The sequence below is a fragment of the Triticum aestivum genome, chromosome 3D (assembly GCF_018294505.1).
Source record: "Triticum aestivum cultivar Chinese Spring chromosome 3D, IWGSC CS RefSeq v2.1, whole genome shotgun sequence".
In the NCBI taxonomy this organism is placed as follows: Eukaryota; Viridiplantae; Streptophyta; class Magnoliopsida; order Poales; family Poaceae; genus Triticum; species Triticum aestivum.
Genome location: NC_057802.1, coordinates 235,250,393 through 235,276,128, shown reverse-complemented (window position 1 = coordinate 235,276,128; position 25,736 = coordinate 235,250,393). Strand labels below are relative to the sequence as shown.

Here is a 25,736-nt window from a genome sequence, read left to right as displayed (position 1 = left end):
AAGATTGCAAATGATGATTTGCCACCGGTGCAGTTTGTAGCAAATGGCCGTACATACAACTATGGCTATTATCTAGCGGATGTCATCTATCCAAAGTGGCAAACCTTTATGAAGCCGTTGAAAAAGCCGGAAGGTAAGAAAAATCTTGATTTTCACAATGCTCAGGCGACGGCTAGAAAAGATGTGGAGAGAGCTTTTGGGATTTTGCAAGCCCAATTTGCTATTGTGAGAGGACCGACTAGATTTTGGGATAAAAAATGCTTTGGTACATCTTGCACGCTTGTGTGATCATGCATAACATGATCATCGAGAATGAGCGTGGCCAAGATGTACACTACTCTCAGTATGAGCTCTTGGGACATCGCGTGCGAGTGCGACGGAGGGCTGAAAGAAGGGTAGCCCGTTTTGTTGCCTCCTATCATGCCATTCGACGTCCCGCAGCACATAATGATTTTCAGAAGGATCTTATTGAGGAGTGGTGGGCATGGAATGGACGACAAAGAGCATCATGATTTGTGCGTTCGATATTGTATTGTTGAACTATTTGTTCTGTTTATTGCACTATTTGCTGTATTGGACGATAAACTGTTTGTTTGAGTTGTAATAATGAAATTGAGCTATTTATTTTGATTTATTTTTGTTTGTGTTTGATTTTTTTCTTCTGTTTTGAAATGCATATGTTGTTTGTGCGAGAGTCGCATGCGCTGCATTTTTGCGCACTGCTGGAGCTGCGCGCACGCTACTGGAGCCAGCGTTGCCCGCCGCGTCAAATCAAGCAATGAGCACGCGGCAAAGTAATTTTTAGCATGCAGCGCGTGCTGTTGGAGATGCTCTCAGGGGAGACTAATGTGCCCCAGGACTCCAATCCAACTTGGGAAGGGTCATTTATATACAAATAATCCCCATATCCCCATCTGTTGCTTTCACCCGTAAGCCCTTCCCGGATAACAAAAAGTGGAAGGTGAAGCAGCCATGGCGACCATCACGGCGCCTCCCTGCTCCTCCTCTCCATCGTGTATGTTCCTCACCCGCAGCTATTGCTGCTCGAGGTCGGCGCCAAGAGCGGCCATCCGCTCATCTGCGGTGGCGGCGGCCCGGCAGACGCTCTCCTCCGGATGGGACCTGTCCGGGCTGTCGGGAGCGCGACCGGCAGCTAGAAAAGTCCGTCTCGAGGAGTTGGACACCAGCGACATGCTTCTCCGCCAGCGAATCATCTTTCTCGGCTCCCCGGTTAGCTTCCTTCTTTACTTCTTGCCCAAATCCCACTTTCTGGTATGTGGTTCTTGCATTCCAGGTCAAGTTTCTCGTGATAAATGCTTAAAAGCAGGAAATTCCATGTGTTTTGAAGTATTTTTTTAGGTAGAGAGATCCTCTAGTCTTTCCCCATAAAATAAATCTTGTGTTTAATAAGTCAAGATAAATAGAATGATTGCTGGAAATTTTGAGTGGTATTGAAAAGAATGGCAGTACAATTGAATTTAACCAGTAAATCATTTCAACCTGAACATACACAGTAGGTTTGTTTCATTTATGCATTCTAACATTTTACCTTGGGGATTCTGCCATTTTATGTGCATATGGTAGAAGTTCATCACATGTCTACGTTGTGTGACCTTTATTGGCTGTCGTCATGGTTATTCCAGTTGTTGTAATCATCATTAGTTCTTTCTAATAGGCATCAAAATGGTAAATGGAATATATTTTTGTATTTTTTGCTGCACTGTGGACAAGCTTTGTCCAGCATAAGTCATGTGATCATATGAGTGATGTTTATTGATGGATTAGATGTTACCTTGTTGCACCATATGCAAAACATTACATGCTTGCAATAATTTTGAGTCACCTGTTACCATTGTTGTCAACTGATGATAATTGGGAAATCTAATATAAACAGGGGTTATTTCCTTGGGATATTCTTTTTTGTGTACATCCTTTCCCCTTTTCATCTTCCTTACCACAAACAGATCTGAAATAGAACTACTTATTTGAGGATGATTATCATATATCTGGTCCAATTCCACGGTTGGTTTAAACAGCATACCCGCGGTAGAATAATTTTTAGTTGGAACTCGCCACTACCATGATAGGACATGGGACATGTGTTCTTGATATTACGGAGTGGGATGGTGTCAAAAGTCAAAGCTAATAATACCACCATTCAATTTGTCTCAGTTATCAAATTATGCTTGGTCTGCAAGCTATTGTTTCCTGTGCACATGTTAAAACTTAAAGTACTTATGTCAATCCCCTAAAATGGAGTTTAAACCAGATATTTATGCATCTGTTTCTTCGAATGCCCTGTGCTGATTGCTGAGCAGGTGGATGATTTGAATGCGGATCTTATCACTAGTCAACTCTTACTATTGGATGCAAAGGACCACACAAAGGATATCAAGTTGTTTATTAATTCACCTGGAGGCTCCATTACTGCAGGTTGGCACTCTTAATCTTACTGTAAAAACTATTCCTGGCACTATTTGTTGAAAATAATTTAACAACATTTCAATTTTAATGATCTTGTCATGTAAAAATTCAAACTTTTCATATCAAATTTGGATTTTTTTGAGGTAAAGGTTGGCTCGTTCATTCAGATAAAAGATTCAGAGAGTACAATATCCTGAATACAACTAGGAATACACTGCCGGTAAATCGAATAAGCAGCAAGCTCACTCGATCAAATTTGGATATTTGATGCATACAATGTAGTTTGTCTCTTTCTTGATTTGGTTGTGGGTCGTTGTCACTTGATGACGTCAGAATTTACAAGGGATAGGGCATGCTAACTGGATCATAATTTAGTGAGACTAGAAAAAACCGACATCTTATATCTAATTGGAAAAATCGTGGGTGGTCATGCATTCATGCGATGATATCATTATTCACCCAAGCAGGGGGTATAGTTTGGATGTCTTTGGTTTGAGGTCAAGGGGGATTAGTTGCGGCCATTTAGGTAGGTTCCCATGGATGGGCCAAGCCCCCTTTTTAGTTTGGTTGGGAAGATAAGAGTTGGACACAATTAACCCTCTGTTTTGTTGAAGGGGTGAGGACGTATAAGGGTCTGTTTGATTGTAGTGCAAGGATGGATAAGTTGGGGCCATCCAGATTTTTGTGGATGGGATGAACCGATTCTCTTGTTTGGTTGCATGAGTGGTATGAGCCAATTTTTTGTTTGGTTGGAGCAATGACAGTTAGTTAGGATGAGCCTAAATTTTGTTTGGTTTGAGCGATGAGGATGGACATTGGGTTGTCTGCAATGATTAATTTTAATTAGAGAGCTTCGGATGTATAAGACCTGACAATATGGTCGATATGCCCTTTACTTTGGGGGTTGTAAGCGTAACTCATCGGAGGACGAGGCCGGTGGTGACTGGTGACGGGTAGGCGCCATGTCCGGTGGCTGGAGCAGAGATTGGGAAATCAGAGAATTAGACTAAGTCTGGAAAGCATATAGAGGACTTATGAAGCTTAGCAGAGGATAGGTGTCCTGGGTGATATGAAAAATTGTGTGCGCGTGGTATATGTATAGCATAATGGAGACTCAAAGTGTGAGATGCATCCCTAGTAATGTATAGAGCATTGTCATGAATGGTATGCATATGGTGCACACAAGGGATGGAATCATGCGAACTACATTCATGTTCATGGCATGGCGTATGGGATGAATTGCACGCATTTTGCAAAGGTAGCATAGCAATATCATCGCAAGAGAAGCAAAATCCAATAACCATCATCTCGTCATTTATGCCATAAGTGCAAATGGGATTTATTTCTATGGGGCATGCATAGTTACTATGTTGAGATTGAAATGATGCAATATGGGAGATCTCACTCATAGCATATGACAAGTTTAACGGTGAAGTGTTGGTGGCTGAACTGGGGTGGGAGGGAGGGGGGACGTGTGCACGGGGTTTGGGGGCCGTGGGCACGGGGTCCCATGCGCACGGTACAGGGCCGTGGGCACGGGGTGTCCAGAGACTTTTCGGGGGGCCGTGCGCACGGGGTCAGGGGCCCGTGGGCACGGGGGTGGTGGAAATTTCGCGATTTTGGGGCTCAGATTTGAGGGGAAAAAGAAAAATTGGGGGTGGATTTCGTGGTGGGGAGGTGGGGAAAGCCAAGATCTACTTGCCAAACCACAAAATCATGGATCAAACACAACAAAATCTCACAAGAACCAACAAATTGCAAAAATTTTGGGGGGCTATTTTTGGTGGGTATTTTCGAATTGGGACAAAATCAAACAAAATTAGGCTAGAAAACGGTGTGCGTGTGTGTGTGTGTGGGGGGGGGGGCTCCAAATTCGTGATCGACGTGGCTCTAGATACCAAGATGTTGTAGGGTGGAACCCTAATTGATGATATTTCACGAATTGGAGGGGGATCCACGAAGAACACGGGGAACACGGGGAAGAACACAAAGAAATCACAAGAGGAACACTCAAGAACAAGCCCAATCACACATCCACTAGACTCACAAACATAAGAGATTCACAAGGTACAAGAAAAATCAAAGGGAGACAAGATACATGGTAAAGTTCATCCCAAACCCAAGAGGAGATGAGGTCTTGATGATCTAGATAGATCCTTCCCTAGATGGGGTCTTGATATCCACTAGGGATCTTCTCCTAGGAGGTGTTGATATCCATGGGAGAGGGTAGATAGGAGTAAAGCTCCACTAGATCATATCATGTACTTTGCTAACCCTAGCAAATGGTCTAGGGACGGAATATATAGGTGGCTGGAGGTGAGGGACGAAGTGGAGGGGCAAAAGGGGCATTCCCCGGCCAACTCGCAGGAGGGCCCGTGCGCACGGGCTAAGTGGACCCCGTGGGCACGGGGGTCCCGTGTGCATGTTACATGCCAGCAGCTACGACGAGGGCCCGTGTGCACGGGGTCCAAGGGGGCCGTGCGCACGGGGTGTCCAGAGAGGCTCTGGATAGCTCGTGCGCACGGGGTCCGGGGAGGCCGTGCACACGGGGTCGCCTGGGCACTTCTTCCAGTTGCCGGCCTCCTTCCGTGTAGCCTTCTCATTCCTCCTCTTGTACTTGGTGAGGCTCATCGGCTCCCTCGATGTGGTCAACCTCGATGATGGTGTACATGTCCTCTTGAGCTTGGACGACTCCTCAGTGAATGTGTAGCTCCGCTCACACCTATGTATGCACACGAGAGATGGGTCAAGTAGCATACCATCCTTCAAGGGTACAAGTGGACGTGAGTATGATTCACCTTTATATGCATGAAGTAGATGTAGCACGTGTCACTTGGCGAAGGGGCTCTGGACATGGTGATGTCCGTAGGATGCTCCGTATCAGGGTGGCCCGATCTTCATGAATTGGAGATGGATGTAAGGAAGAAAAACACAAACAAACAAAGATGATTCACTCAACAAGGATAAGATTCACACTCAAGTTGAGTTCTTTGCCAGAAAGAACATCTTGTAGTGCTGCAGAACTAGCTGTTGGAGGGGTGTGTAATGTTCCCTGTGGTGTTGCATTTTGACCACTACCCTGTGCTACTTCAGGAGTACTGGGGAGGGTTAGTTCTTGGGGCTGGGAATGTTGTGATGAACTGGGACAGAGATGTTTGTAAATCTCCCAGGGTCTTGGAAGTTAGTGTTGACATGCTCTCTGAAATCCAAGAACTCCTGCCTATCATCCTCTCTATTGGACTGCAAAGTTTGCACATCAAGCTGAAGGGACTGCAACTCCAATTGAGAAGTATCTGTGGAACTTGCTGGGCCTCCCATAGTGAGTACACCCTAAAGCTGTGGGGGTTTACGCTCTGGCAGAGAACTGAGCACCTCACAACTGAAGAAATCAGCGAAACAAAGGAGGAATTTTACCACAGCAAAAGCTACAACCCGATCTTGCTGTTGCCGATCCCGCCGCCGTGCTACGCCGCCGCCTGCGCCCGCCGCCTAGGTACACCGGATCTAGGTGCCGCCTCCCAAACCTGCACCTGAATGAGTTGCCGCCATCTGCGCCACCAAGAACACACCGTCGCCGAGATTTGGGAGGGAGGGGAAGGATTTTACAGCTCCTCCAACTTCTCCTCGGCACCCAGATCCAACCACCGCCAAGGACTAAACCAAGATATGATTACCAATTGGCAGACCCGAGTAGAACGGATGAACTAAGTTCACACATTCAGGCTAAGTTTGCATTATCATGGCACTTTCAGAGGAAGGATTTGAGGTTACAAGCGCGTTACAAGAGGAACTAGCCAACCGGGAACACTGGCGGCGGAAGGGGGAAACCCTAGAAATGTCTCGATGATCTCCAAGTCTCTAGAGGGGGGCTTTATAGCCCTATAAATTGGTAAGAGCATGGGGAGTGGCAATGAGGGGTGTGTTTAGTTGAGGAACCAAGTGGAACGGAATGTAATGGTTCCATTCCTCTAGAATGGGTCGGTTCCGTTCCTGCGTTTGGTAGAAGCAATTAGACGGAATGGAATGGTTACGTTTTATTGTTTGGTACGAGAGACGGAATGGAATGTATTTGGTGTATATTATCACTCGTATGCTTGTGCTTATAACAATTTGATGAACTTTGACATCTAATGACGCATACGGTCGAAATCATCAACTGCAAATTGCTCAAAAAAAATCCTATAAACATTGAATTGAATTTCAAAATTGCAAGATTAAGCAGCAATGCAGCATGCACATACGCTGGAGCAAAAATCGCTCGGAATCAACCTAGAGCGGCCGCACAACAGCTCTTCTTGGCACTGAGCGGCCGGCGCAGACATACAATGGTGTTCATACACGCGCATACAGATGGAGCGGGTGCTACTGCTTGCCGAGGTCCCAATTGGCAGACCATCGAACGCCCACGCCGGCTACCCCTTTTGGCCACTGTGCCTCTCTTCCATGCGAGCCGCCGCCGCCATAATTCCTTCTCACTCCTCCCTGTCTCTCTCTTACCTCGAGCCGCTGTTGTCGCTAGGAGCGTCGCTGCTAGCCCGCCGCCGCTGTGGGTGGGAGCGCCGCAGCTCCTTCCGTCCCGCTGCCACCATACACGGGAGAGGGAGAGAGGTGAGACTGCCCGGCGGCGTCCTAGATCGAGAGCGCGAGACAGACGAGGGGTGGCGGCGCTGAGAAGGAAAGGGTTTGGGGGTGAGTGACAGTCGCGGGAGGGGTGAGAGCGAGCCGTTCCATGTCGTCCGGCCGATTTGGAGGTATGACTTCGTTCCGCATATTCAGCGAATATGCTGTTCCATGGAACGAGTGGGTTCCGGCTCCTTAGATGGACCAAACACGGGAACGGGCCCTCGGGATGGAACCGACCCATTACATTCCACCCGATGACACAAAGCAAACACACCCGAGAGGGTCAACAAGTGCATGAGAGTATGTGCAATAGGCAATCTCAAGTGCAAGATAATCCAAGCATAATGTGCATAGGGTGTGGTGAAAGTATTGTTACACTTAACACAAATGAAAGAGCAATTGTTCAACATACGTGAGGCAACCAAGTGAATCATGTACTCCCTCCGGTCCATATTCATTGTTGTTGATTTAGTACAAAGTTGTACTTGATTTAGTACAACCATAATTAATATAGATCAAGGGGAGTGGCAATCAAGAGTGCATAGCATGTGAGAAAAAAAACATTGTTGCAATCAAACATATGGTAAGTGCATGGAATCAATAAGTTTGATGCAACACACAAGGTATATATATCAAGAAACATGGAAAAGTGGCAATGACAAATCAAAGCAAAAATTGCTATCATGTGTGCAAGCAATGTGGTCGAAGATGACCAATATGTGTCATGGTACAAACAACACATGTAGTATGATCCACAATAGCCGTGCTCAATGTATTGGGATTCTCGAAAGAGAAGGATGTCACCTTGAATGCTTGTCCTTGTGTGTTCTTCCCAATGTCGATGCACAAGCAAATATGTTGTAGAAGCGTGTCGGTGGAGGGTGTATGTGGCCCGCTCTCAAGAGCTTCGATGGTCACCTCATGGTGAGTAGGAGTTGTCGAGTGTTCCAAGGTTCCTACACATGCACACAACAAAGCAAAGAATGTATGCGCATGGTAGATAAACACATCATCCATCACGATGTGTCGCTTCTCTTGCACATAACCATTAGGATCAAAAGTGCATAAATAATTTGATGCAACAATGTTTATATTTATGGCACTAGGTATATTGTGCAAAGAAGGACAACAAGCATGCTTCACATGAAAAATGTCAAAAGCTCCAATTATATGTGAGAATGCTATGGGGGCATTCTCATATGCAAGATTAATAGCATGGTTGCACTCAATACATAGAAACAGGATAGAGACAACTAAAAGGGACATATGACAACATTCGATAACAATCATGTCCAAAGCATGGAAATAGGTGCCATCGACCGCATGAAAAGAGCAAGTATTAATCATGTCATGTGAGCAAATAGTGGGCATAAGTAATGCACTTGACATATCACAAGCTCTAAAGCAAATCATGGCAAAATCATCGTCATCGTATTGGCGAGATGTCCTATGAAAAGAACAGTTGGTCAACATGACTCTCCCAATACAATCAACATCAATAGCATGGATGAAGGATGGGACATGGTAATAACAAGTAATATCTCCACCAAGCTTGCAAATACACATACAAGCAATAGAGGGGTATATCATGTATAATGCAAATCATGGGTCACAAAGGCATGGCAACGAAATGAAATGATCAAAGCATGCCATGTGAACATGGTAAATGAGCACAAGATATGTACTGGACAATAGCCGAAGAGGTGCGTGAAATCCTTGCGTGAAGAGAAATGGTGGAGAATAAGCACTCCATGGTGATGCACAACTTGGTTGCTCTCTAGAGCTCTTTTTGTCAACTCGTGCGCTTGCGAGGTTGACGAGGAAGTGTGGTACCTACACAACATTGAAAAAGAAACAATGTGTGCACGTGGTATATGTACACATCATCCATCATGATGTGTATGTGCATGCGAGAGCAGTGTTGGAGCTATGTGCAATGCTGAGGGGGCCGCTGCCCCCCAGCTGTAGCATATTTACCGAAGGAAGGAAATAAGAGCCTTAAATTAAAAAGATTGTTGTCATTTGCCCCCCCCCCAAAGGTGCATATTTTCTCTTTGCCCCCCCTTTGATTCTCTTCTAGCTCTGCCACTGCGTGAGGGTTAGAACAAACGATGGAATTCTCAAAGAAATTTGATGCACGGTAGAAGAATGTCATCCATCATGCATTGATAGTTATTATGCTTAACATGATTGGACGCAAAGGGTAGCAAGTATATGGTGCATCAATATTAATATTTGTATCATTCATATCAAAGTCAAGCATATTGTGCACACAAATATGGGGAGCATGCAGTGCATAGGATGAATCAAATCTCCTAACATGTATGAGGAAACTATGGGGGCTTCCTCATGAGCAATAGTATAGGCATGGTTGCAATCAAGACAAGTGCTATATGGAGAAATTGAACAACATCAAAACTATGCATATTCAAAGCAAGGCGGTCATGGTATGGGATATGTGAAGAATTGCGCAAATTATGTAAAGGGAGCATGGCAATATTAGCACAACATATGCAAATACCACTAACCAAGAATTTGTCATCTATGCCATATTCACATATCAAGTTCATTTTAATGGAAATGACATAGTCACTACTAAATGAGCTCAAAGATTTGATATCGGAAATCTCATTCATAGCATATGACAAGGATTGTGGAGTTGCAAACATGATATCACATACGAAATTATCACAAGATATCCTATGAAGCATGGCATCACAACTTCTAGTCATCACATACTTATGATCACGCTCATCATGAACGGGTGGCAAATCAAAGCATGTAAAAGGCATAATAGCATGCGACATAGCAAGAGGGGCATTAATATCATGCGAGCAATCCATGTCCGGTAATGGGACAAGAGCATCACCATCACCTATATTATTACCTTTGGAGGTCCAATCATGTGGTGTAGGTGTGGCGGAACGGACCATCTTGTGGTCATCATCGTCGCAGGAGCACGATGGTGCATCACAGAAAAACAAGATTGCGACAGTGGCGGCCTTGTGCAATGGCTGTTGTGCGTCCCCTAGCGGCGGCCGGGGAGTGACACTGTGGCCGAGGTACAGGACGGGGAGACTAGGGCAACGGCCCCGACAAGGAGGGTGGTGGAATGATGTGCCCGGGCATAGCTTCAAGTTGGTTGCGAGAATGCACATATGTGCCGGTGTTGGTGGCATGTGGCTAGGCCATGACATCGGTGAAGGACAATTTGTTGTTGACTTGCGAGGTGTTTGATCCCGCAGTTGATGGCTTTCAACGGTGGTGTGTCGGTGTCCCTGGGATGGACGTTCGGCCCGAGGGCGGACACTTGTCGTCTGCTCGACAAGGTTTCCGTTTGTTGATAGGGACGGAGTGCAACAACGCTCCCCCATCAACATCATGCTTGACGGCATCTGCCTCTGTACATATGGAGGATGCCGGGGCAACGGTCCCGGAAATGTGGTGGATGTTACACGTCAGCTCACGACGTTGTGGCGTGACAGTGGTCAGATTAGCGCCGCGACATGGGTGCCCCCCGACGGCAGGGGCCGTCTTTTTTGGTGGGAAGACGTCCCACCCATCAGCTAGCGCAACTATGCCGTATGCAGTGGAGTACTGGCAAGGGTGACTGTCAAGAGACCCGTCATCAAGATGTTGGTTGAAACACCGCTTCATATCCGGGGTGAAAACTCTTGTTCTGGCCTTTACTGGTTGGGCTCAACAGCAACGAACTTGGGTCGTTACTTTGTTGAAGGCGTTGCCTCCTTGTCTGATTTATTGGCATTTAGTGCTTGGTCTCGGCAACCAGGATGAAAATCCTTGTCCTGACAATGTCGGATGTGGCGACGACGGTGCAAGGACGTGTACCCTTCTTGAAGGCGCTGCTACGGAAGAAGTCGACTTAGTAATAGATGTTTTATTCATTTTTCTTGTAATGGTTATGTTGTAGTTGTCTTAGGTTTGTACTCTACTTAATAATTAATAACAATGGCTGTTTGCATCGCAGTGATGCAGAGACTACAAAAAAGAAGTGTAGCCACGGCCTGATTCCGGTGCCATCGCTTTGGACCCCATCTCAACGATGGTGGTGAGAAAGAGGAGACATATGCTTCATGTGCTTTTAAGGTGAGGCTTAAGCTTCACTTGCTATCACGTGAAGATGCTGGTGATGGTAGCAACCTCATATGGCTCTCCCCATCATGAATTTTTGTAGAATATTCCTCTTCTGGCCGCACCATCCACTTGATTCTCCCAACCAAACAGGTGGATGCGGGTCAAAACCATGGATGGCCCCAGCCCACCCTGGCTTATCCCTCAAACGAAACACACCCTAAGTTCTTGTGATGACCTTTTTTCTAAACTAGGAAAAAGGCCCGTGTGTTACAACGGGAGAATATCACAGACTCTAGCCCTGATAATAGTGTCTCAAGACCTTCACTCCTCAGTGACGCGAGCTTCTATCTGGCAGTGCCCAGGAGAGGAACGCTTCAGTGACAAGCGATAACTGGATCGCTAATGAAGACGTGGTGGCATATTGCACACTACACACATCTTGTACATGTTCTCCACAAGATGATGGCGCAACACCCGCCCATCTGCTGCTCCCGCCATAGCCAACCGACACATCTTACTCCTGCTGGCACGACCACCAACCAGAGGGAAGGTGTGGGAAAAATTATTGTCATCTTCATGGTCCACCAAGCACATCTTGTATAAATGTAGCAAAAGGTTAGAGTAGTATTACTGGGAAATTTACTCCCCTTTCATGAACCCATATAGATATAAGTCGATAAAAAACCAAAAATTATGTGTCATGATTTGTAAGCAAATAGCAAGTGGTAGATCATATATGCACTTATTTTAAATGTGTGAGTATATTAGGATGAGTGACACATACACTTATAAATATATTGCATTTGCCTTTTGGACCTTATATAATACTCAACGAGTGACTCTACATTCTAAATATGTCTATATACATCCGTATGTAATTCATATTGAAATCTCTAGAAAGACTTATATTTAGAAACAGAGGGATTATATGGGAGCATGAGTTGGCAATCAGTCCATCCTTTTAGTATGCATTTTATCGTCCCATCCGCGTTCCTGAAAGTAAAGATATTAGTACGTAGTATGTACATATATTGATTTCCATTGGTGAATGGTTTTAGCTCAAGCGCGTGGACACATCCTGACCTCTTCCAGAGAAGACTTATCTCTTCACATCGATACACTTAGACGGCCAACCTTATTCTCTTCTAGGCAGCCACCGCTCTATCTGCTCCTTGTTCGTCAAAGCGGCCGCTGGCCGACGTCGAGCGTGTGGCAGGCTGGAGGAGCCTGGGTGTGCTCGGCCTCTGGGTCCACGCCCGCGACCCCGTGTTCATGCGGTCGGTCGGAGGTCGTGCAGACTGCAGCAACTGCGCTGCTCCTGCTCGTTTGAATGTTTGATTCCATGCACCCCCGTGTGTGGAGTGCACGGGTCGCCGGCTTCTTCGAGACGCTCTGGGGCGCCGGCACCGAGGGTCTCGCCACGATGTTCGGGGAGCGGGCCTGGCTTCGGACGCGCCGCCGGCAGTCAGTTCGGGGCCGCCGAGAGGAGCGGCGGCTAGCTCGGCGCCGCGCTTCCCATAGCTCTGGACGCTGGACTCTCGGCCTGCCGTTGTTGTCGTCTGGTTTTCCGCATCCATGGCAATGGAGCGCATGTTCCCGCTCCTCCTCTCTTCACTTCCCCGGCGGTGCCGATTCAGAAGCCAATGTCCCCCATCGAGACCCCCATACATCTCACCCTATGCATGTTCTGGCGAGGTGGTTGCCTCCGTTCCTCCAAGCTTATCGTCTTGTTTGTCTCCTCGCTTGCGTCGCCATCGGCGTCAACCGAGATTCATCCTTACTTTTTAATAGCCCCAAGACATCCCACAATTCCTTTCAACTATGGAAATCCATAGTTCCTTCCTTTAATACCGTGAAAGACAGCCCACAATTCCGTTTAGCCTCAAGTCTGTTCCCATTCTCCTTTTTAGGACGCCCTGCTGATATTGCAGGGAAGCTGCGGTCCTATAAACTGGTAGAATCCTGTCTAAAGCAGCGAGGTGGGATAATTGAACATGTAATATAGATGGCTCAGCTGGTTGCTGCAGCTCTCGACGACAATTGAGGTCCCGAGTTCGAACCCTGATGTTGGCGATTTTTTTGCGTGCCTGCGAAAAGGCCCATCCGTGGCCCATTAGAAAAGATCGACAGTGCAACAATTTGAGGGCCCAGTGGCGCGCGATGTACGAAAAAGGTGGGACGGATGGACGGACGAAAACGCGGACGAAATTACGGTGGTAAGAAGCAATAGCCCTTTTATTAGTAGGTATAGATATAGATGTGCTGAGATTACCCTTATACATTGTCAGGAGCAAAATGAAAATCTTTAAACCAGCAGCCAGGCAACCATAGCCACTGCTGTTGAAATAGAACACTGCAAGCTTGCAACGAATTTCCAATCAAAGATGACAACATAGGTGAAGTATAAAATTTGTAGCACGCCTATTTGCTCTTAGCCTTCCAATCAATAACTGCCACCTCATCACTATGGTTTTCTCATCACCAAGTCATTTAGTCTCTCACGTAGCAGTAACACAAGCTCCTGCCACCTCTCTATCGTGGCAAACTGGCAACATCCAAGCCATGGTGTCAATACACCTGTATCAACTCAGGATATTTTTATCAACTCCATTGCCCCAGCTGACCATTTCTTTCATGGGCACCAACTTGCGGATAAAGAAATAATCTTATCGATCAACTCTTTCCCTATATGTGAGTAAAAATACATTGCAATTTGCATCATCGCTGCCCCTTCCCCCTTCCCCCTTCCGATTCATCCGTCAGTCAGCTGATGTCAGCATCCACCATATCCTGCATGTCTTGCAAGTGGCTGATGGCTCACATTTATTGCTGGATGCATCATCCTTTGACTATCCTTCCTTTTGCTCCCAGGAAATTCAAGTACAGAAACAACTAATCAGTCAGTACACACAGGTTCTGCCATAGTAGTACATGGCGTGATCACCGCCAGCTGATGGTCTCTATTGGGCGTACTTTGGCGCTGGCTCGAGGATGTCTCCAAGGCCTCGTCGAAGTGGCCATCACTAGCTGCAGAGGTGCCAAGATGCCAATACATTTAAAGCATGTCCTGAAACATCAGAGCGCATGACTTGTTTACCAGAATGTCAAGTGCAGTTGCTGAACAGCATCACAACTTTTAGGCTGTTTTTAGAAAGCTCAGCGTCTCCGCACGGTTCCTTGAAGCTAACCGTTTCGACTTATTTGATCGAAATCTTGCTAGCTCACTGAGCTTTCTTTATCTGTTTAGTTCAGCTTGTCTTAGCCTACCTTCTGTACATGGATTTTTTTTCTAGTTCAAAGTTTCTTGGCCTTCCTTTTGTATGACGTTAGAGTGTCTTAGCCTGCCTTAACAGTTAAACCGACTGAAATTACAACTCGTTGATAACTTCTGTAACCATTTCCCAAATTTCTGTCTTTTCTAATTGATGTTGTATGCTCTAGTATAACTTCTGCCACATCAATTACCAGGAATGGGGATTTATGATGCCATGAAATTTTGCAAGGCTGATATCTCAACTGTTTGCTTTGGATTGGCGGCTTCCATGGGTGCATTTTTGTTAGCTGCTGGGACAAAGGGAAAGAGATTTTGCATGCCAAATGCGAGAATTATGATCCATCAGCCATCAGGGGGAGCTGGTGGGAAGGTAGGATTTCATAATATAGTTCATTTTTGCAAATAGTTAGTGATGGAATCATGAATTAGCTTGCTAAAAAACCATATGTAAGTTTTTTGATTAATGGATGTAGTATCGTATTATCAAACAGCTTATGTTGAAGTCTGGAAACTAAAATGGCCCAGTACCGATTGAACTAACAAACCTTATTTCTGATACAGTACCTTGACTGTTTCGTGAGGTGTCAAATTTGTGGGGGCATAATCCGTGCATTCCTTATGTGCTTTGAATATGTAATGAAGTTTAAAAAATATACACTACAATGTGATGTGACTGAGGCAAACAAGTGTGATTTCAAAGTTAAATTCTTCGAGGTAGATGTGCCAAGAAGAAAATTATGATCAGTTTGTGTGATATAGAGGGCTATGATCAAAGTTAAACTCTTCGAGGCAGCAGCTTGGTCTGCAAGTGCTCCTCGGCCACAACGCTGCCGCTCCACGTAGCGGTCTCCTCTTCTTCGAGGCTGTCAGAGCAGAATAAGTGTTAGTCATTCACGATTAATACATAAAATATCAAACAAGAGGCAAAGTACTTACGCGATGCAGACCTGGCCAAACGGGCCGGCCCGGCACGGCATGCACGGCCTGTGCTAATCGTGCCTAGCCCGGCACGGCCCACCGTGGCACGTTTAATAGCCGGGCCGTGCCGTGCCGGCCCACGGGCGCTGCTCCTTGGCCCAGGCACGACCTGATTAGTAAACGGGCCGGCCTGATGGCCCGTTTAGCACGCTGGGCTGTACATTTTCAACCTGTTGGGCTAGTTTTTTGGCCTAGTGGGCTATATTTTAGGTATACATATGTAAAAAAATTCTGAAAATTATATAAAAAATTAAACGGGCCGTGCCGTGCCGGCCCGCGTGCCCCGGCTCCAGGCCCAGGCACGGCCCAAGGCGTGCCGGGCACGGCCCGTTTAGCCCGTGCCGTGCCTGGCCCATGGCGGGCCATGCCGGCGTGCTTGCGGGCTGGCCTGTTTGGCCCGGCCCGTTTGGCCAGCTATAGCGCGATGCCTTGGGCGGGTTAAAGCCCAACCTCTACCTCCTTTTCAGAGTGGAGGAGGGCTTTGTCGGCCTGGCACAGCCCGCAGGCTCACCTCCGGCCGCCGTAGAGTGGCTTTGCAGGGACGCTTGGCGGATGGGGACAGCCTCCATGGGTTCCTCAATGCGGATCCCACAGTAGGCTTCCTTTTGTGTGCATTGATAGGAGGGGCCGCCTTCCCTTCGCCAGTCGCGCTAGCGGTAGTTTTCCTCGTAGACTATTCATGACGCCGCCTTCCTAGCACCACTGTTGGACTCGGCTTCACCGCCGCCGGCGCCAGCACAGCTTGATGCATGACCGGGGTGGTGCAACATAGCACGAGTCGGCAGTGGAGGGTTAGAGGCAAGACCTTTGAAAGTCCAAGGGAGTAAAAACCAAGTCAAAGTTTGATGGAGGAAGCAAAAATCAATCGAAGGGAAAAATACTTGGTTGTGGCGGTGGATTGGCTGTGTTGAACCCATGACGTCCCTCGTCGAGCTCGTAGAGGTGGCCGTGGTCCTCCTTGGGGATCTCCAGGAAGTTAGCGATCCTAGCTTTGACGGCCTCCTTGTCCGTAGGAGTGCTGATCATTGTATTAGGGTCTTCCTAACTAGGATATTTTGGTATGCAGTCGTACCTGACCCTTAGGGGCCGGATTCGGCGATGCAGAAATGTCATTAGGAGTGTATACACGGTCACTCCCTCTTTTAGCCGCTTGATCTTGAGGAGTACCTTGGTCGCTGGCTTCTCGGCAAGCAGTCCCTTGGCTTCGAAGGAGTCATGGTGAACTCTGGCAGACTTGGAGTCCCGTTGGCGATGTAGAACCAGGTGGCCCGCCAATTCTTCACCGACTTGTTCACAGTATACTCCAAAATACTCTATCTTGATGTCTGTCCTGTCCCCTAGATCCAACCGGATCTGGAAGATAGCGCCATCAGAGACGTTCGTCTTGTCCACTTGGAGCTGCGGCTTCACGCAGGCACGCCAAAAGTTGAAGTGGGGGCGGATGCTGATGAGGCACTTGCAAGACGTGATGAAGATCGCCACATGGAGGATCGAGCTGAGGTTGAGATTGTGCAGCTCCAACACGTTGAAGAAGGGCAGCCCCCGCAAGTTGTGCACGGGCTACGAATGGTCATAGACGGCGGCGGCGGTGGAGAAGCCGCCTCGTCAGGGCGAGGTGCCGAAGCAACAATTCCCCGTGCAGAGTGCCATAGGGCCAAAATCGCCAGCGACAGAAGCCTGGTGGAGGTCAACATCGTGGATGCTCACCGTGGACTCCTTGAAGTTCGACGCCATGAAGTCCAGAAGGTCGAGTGTCTCCCATGGGATAACTTCCTCCTTGTAGTCCCAAAGCGGCTCCTCCTTGATCTGGAACTTGAATTGCTCCTTGCCCTTGCTGCAGTGCATCCGAGCGGAGCAAGAGTTGGGTGGCGAGAGCGCGGGATTTGGTGGAAGCCAAAATTTCGAAGCTTGCTAATGCAGTGCGAGGAAGACCCAGGCAAGAGCAATGGAGCGCGGTAAAAGGTAAAAATCCCCTCTTTGTTATCCATGACCAAAGACATTGAAGCGTCTGTCACCGATTGTTTGCCATGTGCCCCACTATTTCTCCGAAACATCCCATGACGTGCGAAGATCGAGGAGGTTAATGGGCATGCATGGCAACCGCTGACGTCACACACAACTGGCACGTCTCTTGGTGCTCCTTTGACCAACATTGACTTGTTTCAATTAGACCTGGTGACTCTTAGAGCTCCCGTTTGCTTGGAACGGGCTTAGACCAGTTCAATCTATTCAAGCCCGACCCTGGGGTGTCACGCGCCGTCGTTCGCTTTGATTGAACTTGGACTAACGGAGCACCTTTGGCGGGGACATAGATGCCAGTGCATCACCCTGACGACAATTAGTTCGCCAGAGCAACAACTCTGATAAAACGCAGATTTCAAAGTTGAGCTCTAATAGCTATGCAAATTTCAGGGCACCCTAATGGTGGTTAAATCGCCAGAGCCTCGCTCCGATGACGTCAAACTTTCGGAGCGTAGCTCTAAAGGTACGAGAATAGCTCTGCCTGTTCGGAAAACCATTGGTGGCAACCCACCAAGGGTTCTACAACAGTCTTGGAAAGCTCTCCTGTGAAGGGAATCCATAGTGTCTGCTCCCCTACGAGCGAAAGGTTAGACGACAACAAATTTGACCAAGAAGCATTTTGACTTCAATTTTGGTTAGGATGAGAGTTCTTAGGTTATCCCTCCCATAGGCTCTTGCTAGCAACATGATCGACTCCTACGCTAGATACCTTGCAGGAGTTCTGTCTGAATTCATGGCGTGCTCAGGATAATTGGTGAGAATAAAGTCAGACGATTAACTTGTTACTCACATAACGGCCGCGGGCTTCTTCGTCTGAGGATAGAGGTTGCTTAGACCTATGAATTACTAATCATCTTATTTCATGAACTTCTTGAGCTCATCAAGGCTAGTCTGCCGATCGACGACAAGGCGCAGGCGCGCTTAGTCCGAAAACGATTCTAAACCTCAGTTTAGATGAAGTATCAACAACTGAGATCTTGAAGAGCTTTGGGGCTACTGACAATTCCATGCCCCAGAGGACAGAAGAAGCCCAACAACCACAGGGTGCCCCAACTTTATTCCTTGGACTCCTCTGGCAATACAGGGCGCATCGCCACCTTGGTGGGCAAGACAAGAACTTTGCTACGTATCTAGCCAGTTCTTCTGTATTTAGGCATATACTAACCGACTTGGGAATCCTATCAACCTAGCCACGACATATAAGGCGTGGCAGTTAACCCCCCCCCCCCCTGCGGATAGGTATCTCTTACACTACGTCTTAGGACAGAATCATCTATGACAAAGCCCGTATATGATCTCGCGATCTAACCCTTCGTAGATACAAACCCTAGTTCTCATACGAGGCGAGATCATCAATACAGACAAGCAAGAATTATAATATTACCTCGACCGAAGGGCCTGAACTTGGGTAAATCTTCCTCGTGTGCACCATCCGGATCTCCGACACTTGCGCTACCCTTAGATGGATATTGTCAAGAAAATACCAGGACAAGATCGGACATTGACAACGCTAGGTGTTGTGTTACCTCTTGGGCGCATTGGCTCGCAGCCGGATCCGGCTGGTGGGTCCAATAGTTTGAGGCTGCTTTGTTGGCGTCATCTAGCAAAGATGATGGAGTTGAGCGACTTGTGTGGCAATGATGGTGGTGACGAGCGGAATTGGGTCGCGGTATGACCTTTGTCGTTGATCGCTTGTCGGTCTTCTGGGTTGTCTGTGCAATGTTTTTGTCGTGTGGCGGTGAAGTCAGAGCTACAGGTGTTGCGGGCAACATTGCGGCAACGATGCCTCGAGAAAGGCGGTTTTCTTGTATGACGATCTCTAGCACAAAGTTTGCAGTTTTCTGATACGAGGCTCATCGTCGAAGTCGGAGCTGCCTTGTCCTCGACGTGTTTGAGTCCTATCACTAGCGTTTGTGGCCTGTTGAATGTTTTTTCTTAGTATGGCTTCACACGGTTGTTGTTGTCGGTAACAAAGTTTGAGTCACTTGCTCGAGGAGTGATGACGATGTGTGCTATCTTAGTGGTATTTCTATCCTTGATGGTGTGTATGTGTTGTTTCTGTTGTGTGCTCAGTCGGCTGATGGTGTCCTTGAGACTGTCATGTTCCGTGACGCTCAGCGAGGGCGGGTGTATCGGTTTTAGCCTTGTTTTGGTAATTAACTACGGTCATCTCCATGTACACCTCAACATCTCCCCAAGCCCCAAGTAGACCTAGCATGAGAGCTCATGCATGTGCCATTGCACATCAACTCAATCGAGCTTGGCATGAATATCCATTGGACTTGGTTACTACCTCATCGTGGAACCACATGTGTCTTTAGGTACGTGGACGACCCCCGCCAAGGATCTAAGGAACCTCGCGAAGTCCGAGAAGAGGAGCTAGAAGGGCACATGGAAGGAGGGGCCCAACAACTGGAAGAAGAAGCGACGCACAGACGACCCCGTGCGCACGACCCCTCTGGACCCCGTGCGCACGAGCTATCCAGAGACTTTCTGGATACCCCGTGCGCACGGCCCCCCTAGACCCCATGCGCATAGGCACCCGCTGGAGCTGCTGACCTCCCTGTGCGCACGGGCCTGTACTGTGCGCACGGGACCCCGTGTCCACGGGGGTACTTTAGCTCGTGCGCATGGGCCTGCCCGTGAGCTGAACGGGGAATGCCCCTTTTACCCTTCCACTTTGTCCCTCACCTCCAGCCACCTATATATTCCGTACCTAGGTCATTTGTTAGGGTTAGCAAAGGATATGATATAATTTAGAGAGAGCTTTGCTCATCTACCTCTTCCTTGGATCAAGACCTCCTAAGGGAGAAGGATCCCCATCATAGGATCATCAAGACCTCCTATGGGAGAAGGATCTCTCTAGATCATCAAGACCTCATGTCCTCTTGGATTTGGGATGAACCTTACCATGTATCCTTGTTCCCTTTGATTGTTCATGTACCTCATGGATCTTATGTGTTTGTTAATCTAGTGGATGTGTGATTGGGCTTGTTCTTGAGTGTTCCTCTTGTGATTTCTCCACGTTCTTCCCCGTGTTCTTCGTGGATTTCCCCTCCAATTCGTGAAAGATCAGCAATTAGGGTCTCCACCCTACATCATCTTGGATCAGAGCTTAGGTTCTCGCAAATTTGGAGTCTCCCTCCTTCATTTTATAGCCTAATTTTGTTTGTTTTGTCCCAATTCAAAAATCCCCACCAAAAATAGTCTCACCAATATTTTTGCCATTTGTTGGTTCTTGTGAGATTTTGTTGTGTTTGATCCATGATTTTGTTGTTTGGCAAGTAGATCTTGGCCTTCCCCATCTCCCTACCACGAAATTCACCCCAAATTTTCTTTTCCCCTTCAAATCTGTGGTTCAAATCGTAAAATTTCAGCCACCCCTGTGCCCACGGCCTCCCGACCCCATGCGCACGGCCCCCGAAAAGTCTCTGGACACCCCGTGCGCACGACCCCCCCCCCCCCCCCCCCCCCCCAAGAATCAGTTGCCACCGCTTCATCGTTTCGGTCATAACTTTCACATCCAGAGTCCGATTTCGTGTTCTTTAGCTCGTTGCGTAGCTATTGACATCTACCTTCAATCTAGATAGGTTCCACCACCATTTGACTCCCATCAAAATTTTGCCATTTTGCCATCTTTGTTCCCTTTCCGCATACACCACCCACCATACTCTTCGACCACCTTAACCCAATTTTGACCCATTTTGTTGGCAACTCCCACTTGACCCTAATATTGAGTGACGATTAGTTCGCCCTGGGAGCAGCTCCCAGCGACCGTTTCTGGTCGTTCGCCAGGGTAGGGTGTCAGGGCGACCCTGAGACCCATAAGGCCCGTTTAAGTGTTTTTTCTAAACTGCCACGTTAAACTTTGAAACAAAAATATGTCGAGTGATCTAGATATTTTCGGCCATGCTAAACTTTTAAACTGCCATCCTTCATATAAAAAATGCCATATGAACAAAAAAAATGCACAAATTTATAAAAATGCCATGCTCTGAATAAATATTGAAAATTGCCGTGCTACTTTATAAAACTGACATCCTCTAGAGAAAATATTTTATCTGGATAAGCCCCCAAAAAAACCTGCCATGCAATAAAAAAAATGCCATCCTCTCAACATTAAAAACATCATCCTCTTGAAATTAAAAATGACATCCTCTTTATAATAAAAATGACATGCTCTAAAAAATAAGTATGCCCCTTGTTAATAAGAAAACTGCCATATTATTAGTAATAAAAATGCCATGCTCTTAATCATAAAAATGTCATGTTACTAATTATTAAAATGCCATGCTCTTAATAAAAATTTTCATGGGTGCATTGAAAAAGACATGGAAATTACCATGCTACATATAATAAAAATGCACATGGCAAGTTTAGGGGGAAAAATCACCTCTAAAAATAAAGGATTTTTGTTCTTTCAAACAATGGGAAATTTCGGGATTTTTTTTTCTTTTTCAAATAAAAAATGAATATAAAAACAAAATAACTCGAATACATAAAAGGTGTTTGAGCGCAAAGTGTTCACAGACACCTCTGTAGCCCAACTAGTGAGTGCGCGTAGCTATACTGTAGGAGGGCATGAGTTCGATCCGCACTTTTTTTGAAGAAAAAAATAAAATAAAAAGGTCGTTCGCCAGCAGAGTAGTTGCAGCGAACTCTTTTAGGGAGCTGACGTGGTGTCAAATTTGCGCCAAGATCCGTGTGGCCAAATCAGATGGCAGGAAGGGCGTTCGCCAAATAGCATTTCCATTAATACAAACTCATTGAAATAAATAAATAGATTTCAGTGTAAACTTGTCTCCAGAAAGTAAATTGAAGTTTTTCATAACCATGCATTACTTTTTGAAGACGATGCACTAGAACCCCACCTAGATGTAGGATGTGCAATATACTTGATAAATACACCCGGAAGCACCTAAATTTATCATTTGGTACTCCATATAGACCGCCGGAGAGGCTCAATACAAACATACACTACGCATTACATTGATTATTATCCTTTATTAGTGTGCACATGTTATAATCCAATTTGCTTCTGGCTAAGATTAGTGAAACAGTTTCATATTAGCCAGTGGTTGGTCTTATGCTGGACGCACATGCAGGTTCCTTAGACCAGTGGTTAGTGATCTACTATCCTGGTAAAGTATGGAGAGTATCGATAATATGCTATCTTTATTCATCATTCAAGTTGTTCGTTGTTCCTCAAATGATGTTTTATTTTGTAAGTTCTGAGATGGGAGGCCTAGTGTGAGCAACGTATAGCTCACTTGAGATGAAATTGGTGGAAAAACTGAGACTCGAAAGTATTAGTTACAACGTGCCATTATACTTCCTAGTATCTGAACAAGGCTGCCAGATGGCCTACGTTTTAGAAATCAGGATGGGGTATCTTCATTTCTGACTAGCATGCAAGTGCTATCCTGGCAGGTGATCCTGATCTGCAAGTTCACAGCCATTCTTTCTTCAAAAGTGTAATATGTTGATTCACGCATGTGGCAGGCCACAGAGATGGGATTGCAGATAACAGAAATGCTCTATGAGAAGATAAAGATCAACAAGATAATGTCAAGGATCACTGGAAAGCCTGAAGAGCAGGTAGTCCTTCAGAACTTGTTGCCCATGCTTTTGCCTATCCAACAGCAACAGAAAACTGCATTGTGCTGATTGCTGTTTCTTGTAGATTGACGAGGACACGAAGTTTGACTGTTTCATGAGTCCTTGGGAGGCCAAGGATTATGGAATAATTGACAGCATTATAGATGAGGGGAAACTTGGATTGGTAGCTCCTGTATCGGGAGCTGTTCCACCCCCAAAATCACGTGTGTGGTACTTGTGGAACGCTTCAGGACCAACTAGAAAAATAATGAAAAATCTACCTTCAGAGGAAAAGCTCATTCGAAATGGCAATGGCAGTGTAAGTGGAGCTGATGGAATGCTGAAGGAGGCCTCATCAACTTGAGATATGTCTTACAGCATCAACATGGGTTTAGGATCAAAGATGTGGCTTGCTATACAGGCCAGAGCATACAATGTGCAATTTTCAGGGTGCAGGTCTGTATGCCTTGCCGGTACTCGAAGATTGGCTGTAGTGCTGTTTGTTTGCTGTATTGTATTATTTTTCCTGTATACGGTTGATTTATTGATCTTGCAGTGCAACCATCATTTCGCAGGAGAATATAGCATCCCTTGCTTATTTTGTGCCCTTGATGTATACTTGTTTTTGTCATGGGGTACACGTGCATCTTTGGCAGATCCAGTAAACCGCGGTACCGCAAATTTTGTTTAATGGCTACTGTAAAACCATTTTGCGGTACAGCGGAAGGCATGGCAGAGCGGATCCTTCTTACCATGCTGCATAATTTACACATAGTAGATAAACATAGTTCCTGCCACCATAGTTCACTGGAAGTTCATCGCACAAACATAAATATAGTACATAACCTAATCTAAACTGCTCTAGTCCTTGACATGGAGACGAAACTCCATTGTGGAGTTGGAGAGAAAGAAGGCGAGCTTGAACTCCTTATTGCCTCGAGCCATGCGGCGGCACCTTCTTTGGCCGTGACTGCCTCATTCGCCTCGGCAAGCTCACGCTCCACCTTGCGGAAGTGCTTGGTGGTCGGCCAAAGGATGTCATCGAGGCAGTTGAACTCCCTCTGACCGCCATTGCAGGAGAGGGCGCATCACTCCCTCGCCTGCACGCGGCGCCATTCCTCGATCGGGGGGCGATGAAGCTCTCGGCCTCATTGTTGTGGCAGGCTTGCTTGTGCGGCAGCGAGGCGCTGAGGCCCTCTCGGGCGTGGTCTTCCTCTCTTGCACGTGGGCCGGATGAAGCTCTTGGCCTCGTTGTTGTGGTGGGCTCGCTTGTGCGGTGGCGAGCCGCCGCGGCCCCCTCGGCCACCACGCCGGCGTCCTTCGCTCGACATCGAGGCGGTCGAAGAGGGGCTGTGCGTGCGGAAATCGCCGGCCGAATTTGGTGGATTTGGCGCCAAAGGGAGGGAGGGAGAGATGTAGGGTGGAAACCCTAGGGCCGATCTTTCACGATTTGGAGAGGATCCTACGAAGAACACGAGGGGAAAACACGAGAGAAAGACACTCAAATCAACGAGAACAATCACACATGTGCTAAATCCATGAACATAAAGAGTGATACAAGATCCAAACGCAACAAAGGACGATACAAGAGGCGGTAGTTCTTCTCCGTGAGGAGGTCTTGAGGGGTCTTCCCGTGAGGGGTCTTGAATCCACTTGGGGGATCTTCTCCGTAGAGGCCGCGGTCTCCGAAGGAAAAAGTATCAAGTGGATGAGCAAAGCTCTATCTCCAAAAATAAGCTATCACATTGCTAACCCTAGAAAGGTGGAGATGGAGTCGTTTATATAGGCTAGGGGGACGAAGGGGTACACGAGCTTCGGCCGAAAACGCACATGCAAGTGGTTGTCCGGATGATCCGATGGTGGCCCAGAAGATTAGGGTGTCAGGAGTCTGGATGATCCGGGCAGCCGTCCGGATTGTCTGGATGTGTCACAGCCGTCGAGGGGGGTCCGGATGACCGGGAGTTGGTCCAGACGTCTGGGTGGTTCCGGATGGTCCGGGCGTCGATCCGGATCGCCCGGCTTCGTGAGGAGGCTTGCTGGTCTCGGGTGCCACTTATCCGGATCGTTTGGGCCGGGTGCGGATGGTCCGGGCTGAGGCGGGATCATCCGGACGACGGTCCGGATTGTCCGGGCAAGTGCAAACTTGGCAGTTTTCTTCTCCGTCTTCGCGTATGTCTTCCTGCTTCGATCCTTCTTGCTCCTTAGCTTCTCCATGGCTAACTCCTTGGTACCTGAGTATGTATAGTGTCTCCGTTTGAGGTAGTGGCCATGTCTCATGTGCATCGAAGGGGGACTGCGAGAGGAGAGATGTCACCTCGGGTTCGAGAGCTCTTGCACGTGCACGAGTCATAGGTCCACTTGGCACTTGGTGAGACGATGATAGGTCCATGGGGATGACCTTGGGATGCTCCGCATCATCTCCCCCCCCCCTTGGGAAAGATCCGACCTCAGGTCGAAATCCTCATCGCCATGGTAGGGAGAGAGATCCTTGACGTTGAAGATATCGCTCACGTTGTACTTGTCACGTGGGATGTCGATCTTGTAGGCGTTGTTGTTGTAGCGTTTGAACACCTTGAAGGGTTCATCGACTCGAGGTAGAAGCTTTGACTTGCGTTCATTGGGGAAGCGATCCTTGCGAAGGTGTAGCCACACAAGATCTCCAATATGGAGTACCATAGTTTGCTTGTGGATGTTGAGCTTGGTCGCGAGGCGTTGTACTTGG

At 47.2% G+C, this 25,736-nt stretch overlaps 1 protein-coding gene across 1 annotated transcript; it reads left to right on the top strand.

Moving 5' to 3' along the window:
- Positions 1-899: 899 nt before the first annotated feature.
- Positions 900-23,612, top strand: LOC123078301 (ATP-dependent Clp protease proteolytic subunit 3, chloroplastic). The gene is made up of 5 exons (XM_044500760.1): positions 900-1,230; positions 2,319-2,433; positions 14,611-14,786; positions 22,919-23,014; positions 23,100-23,612. The coding sequence occupies exons 1-5, from the start codon at positions 973-975 to the stop codon at positions 23,376-23,378; spliced, it is 924 nt and encodes a 307-aa protein (XP_044356695.1). The 5' UTR covers positions 900-972; the 3' UTR covers positions 23,379-23,612.
- The last annotated feature ends 2,124 nt before the right edge of the window (positions 23,613-25,736 follow it).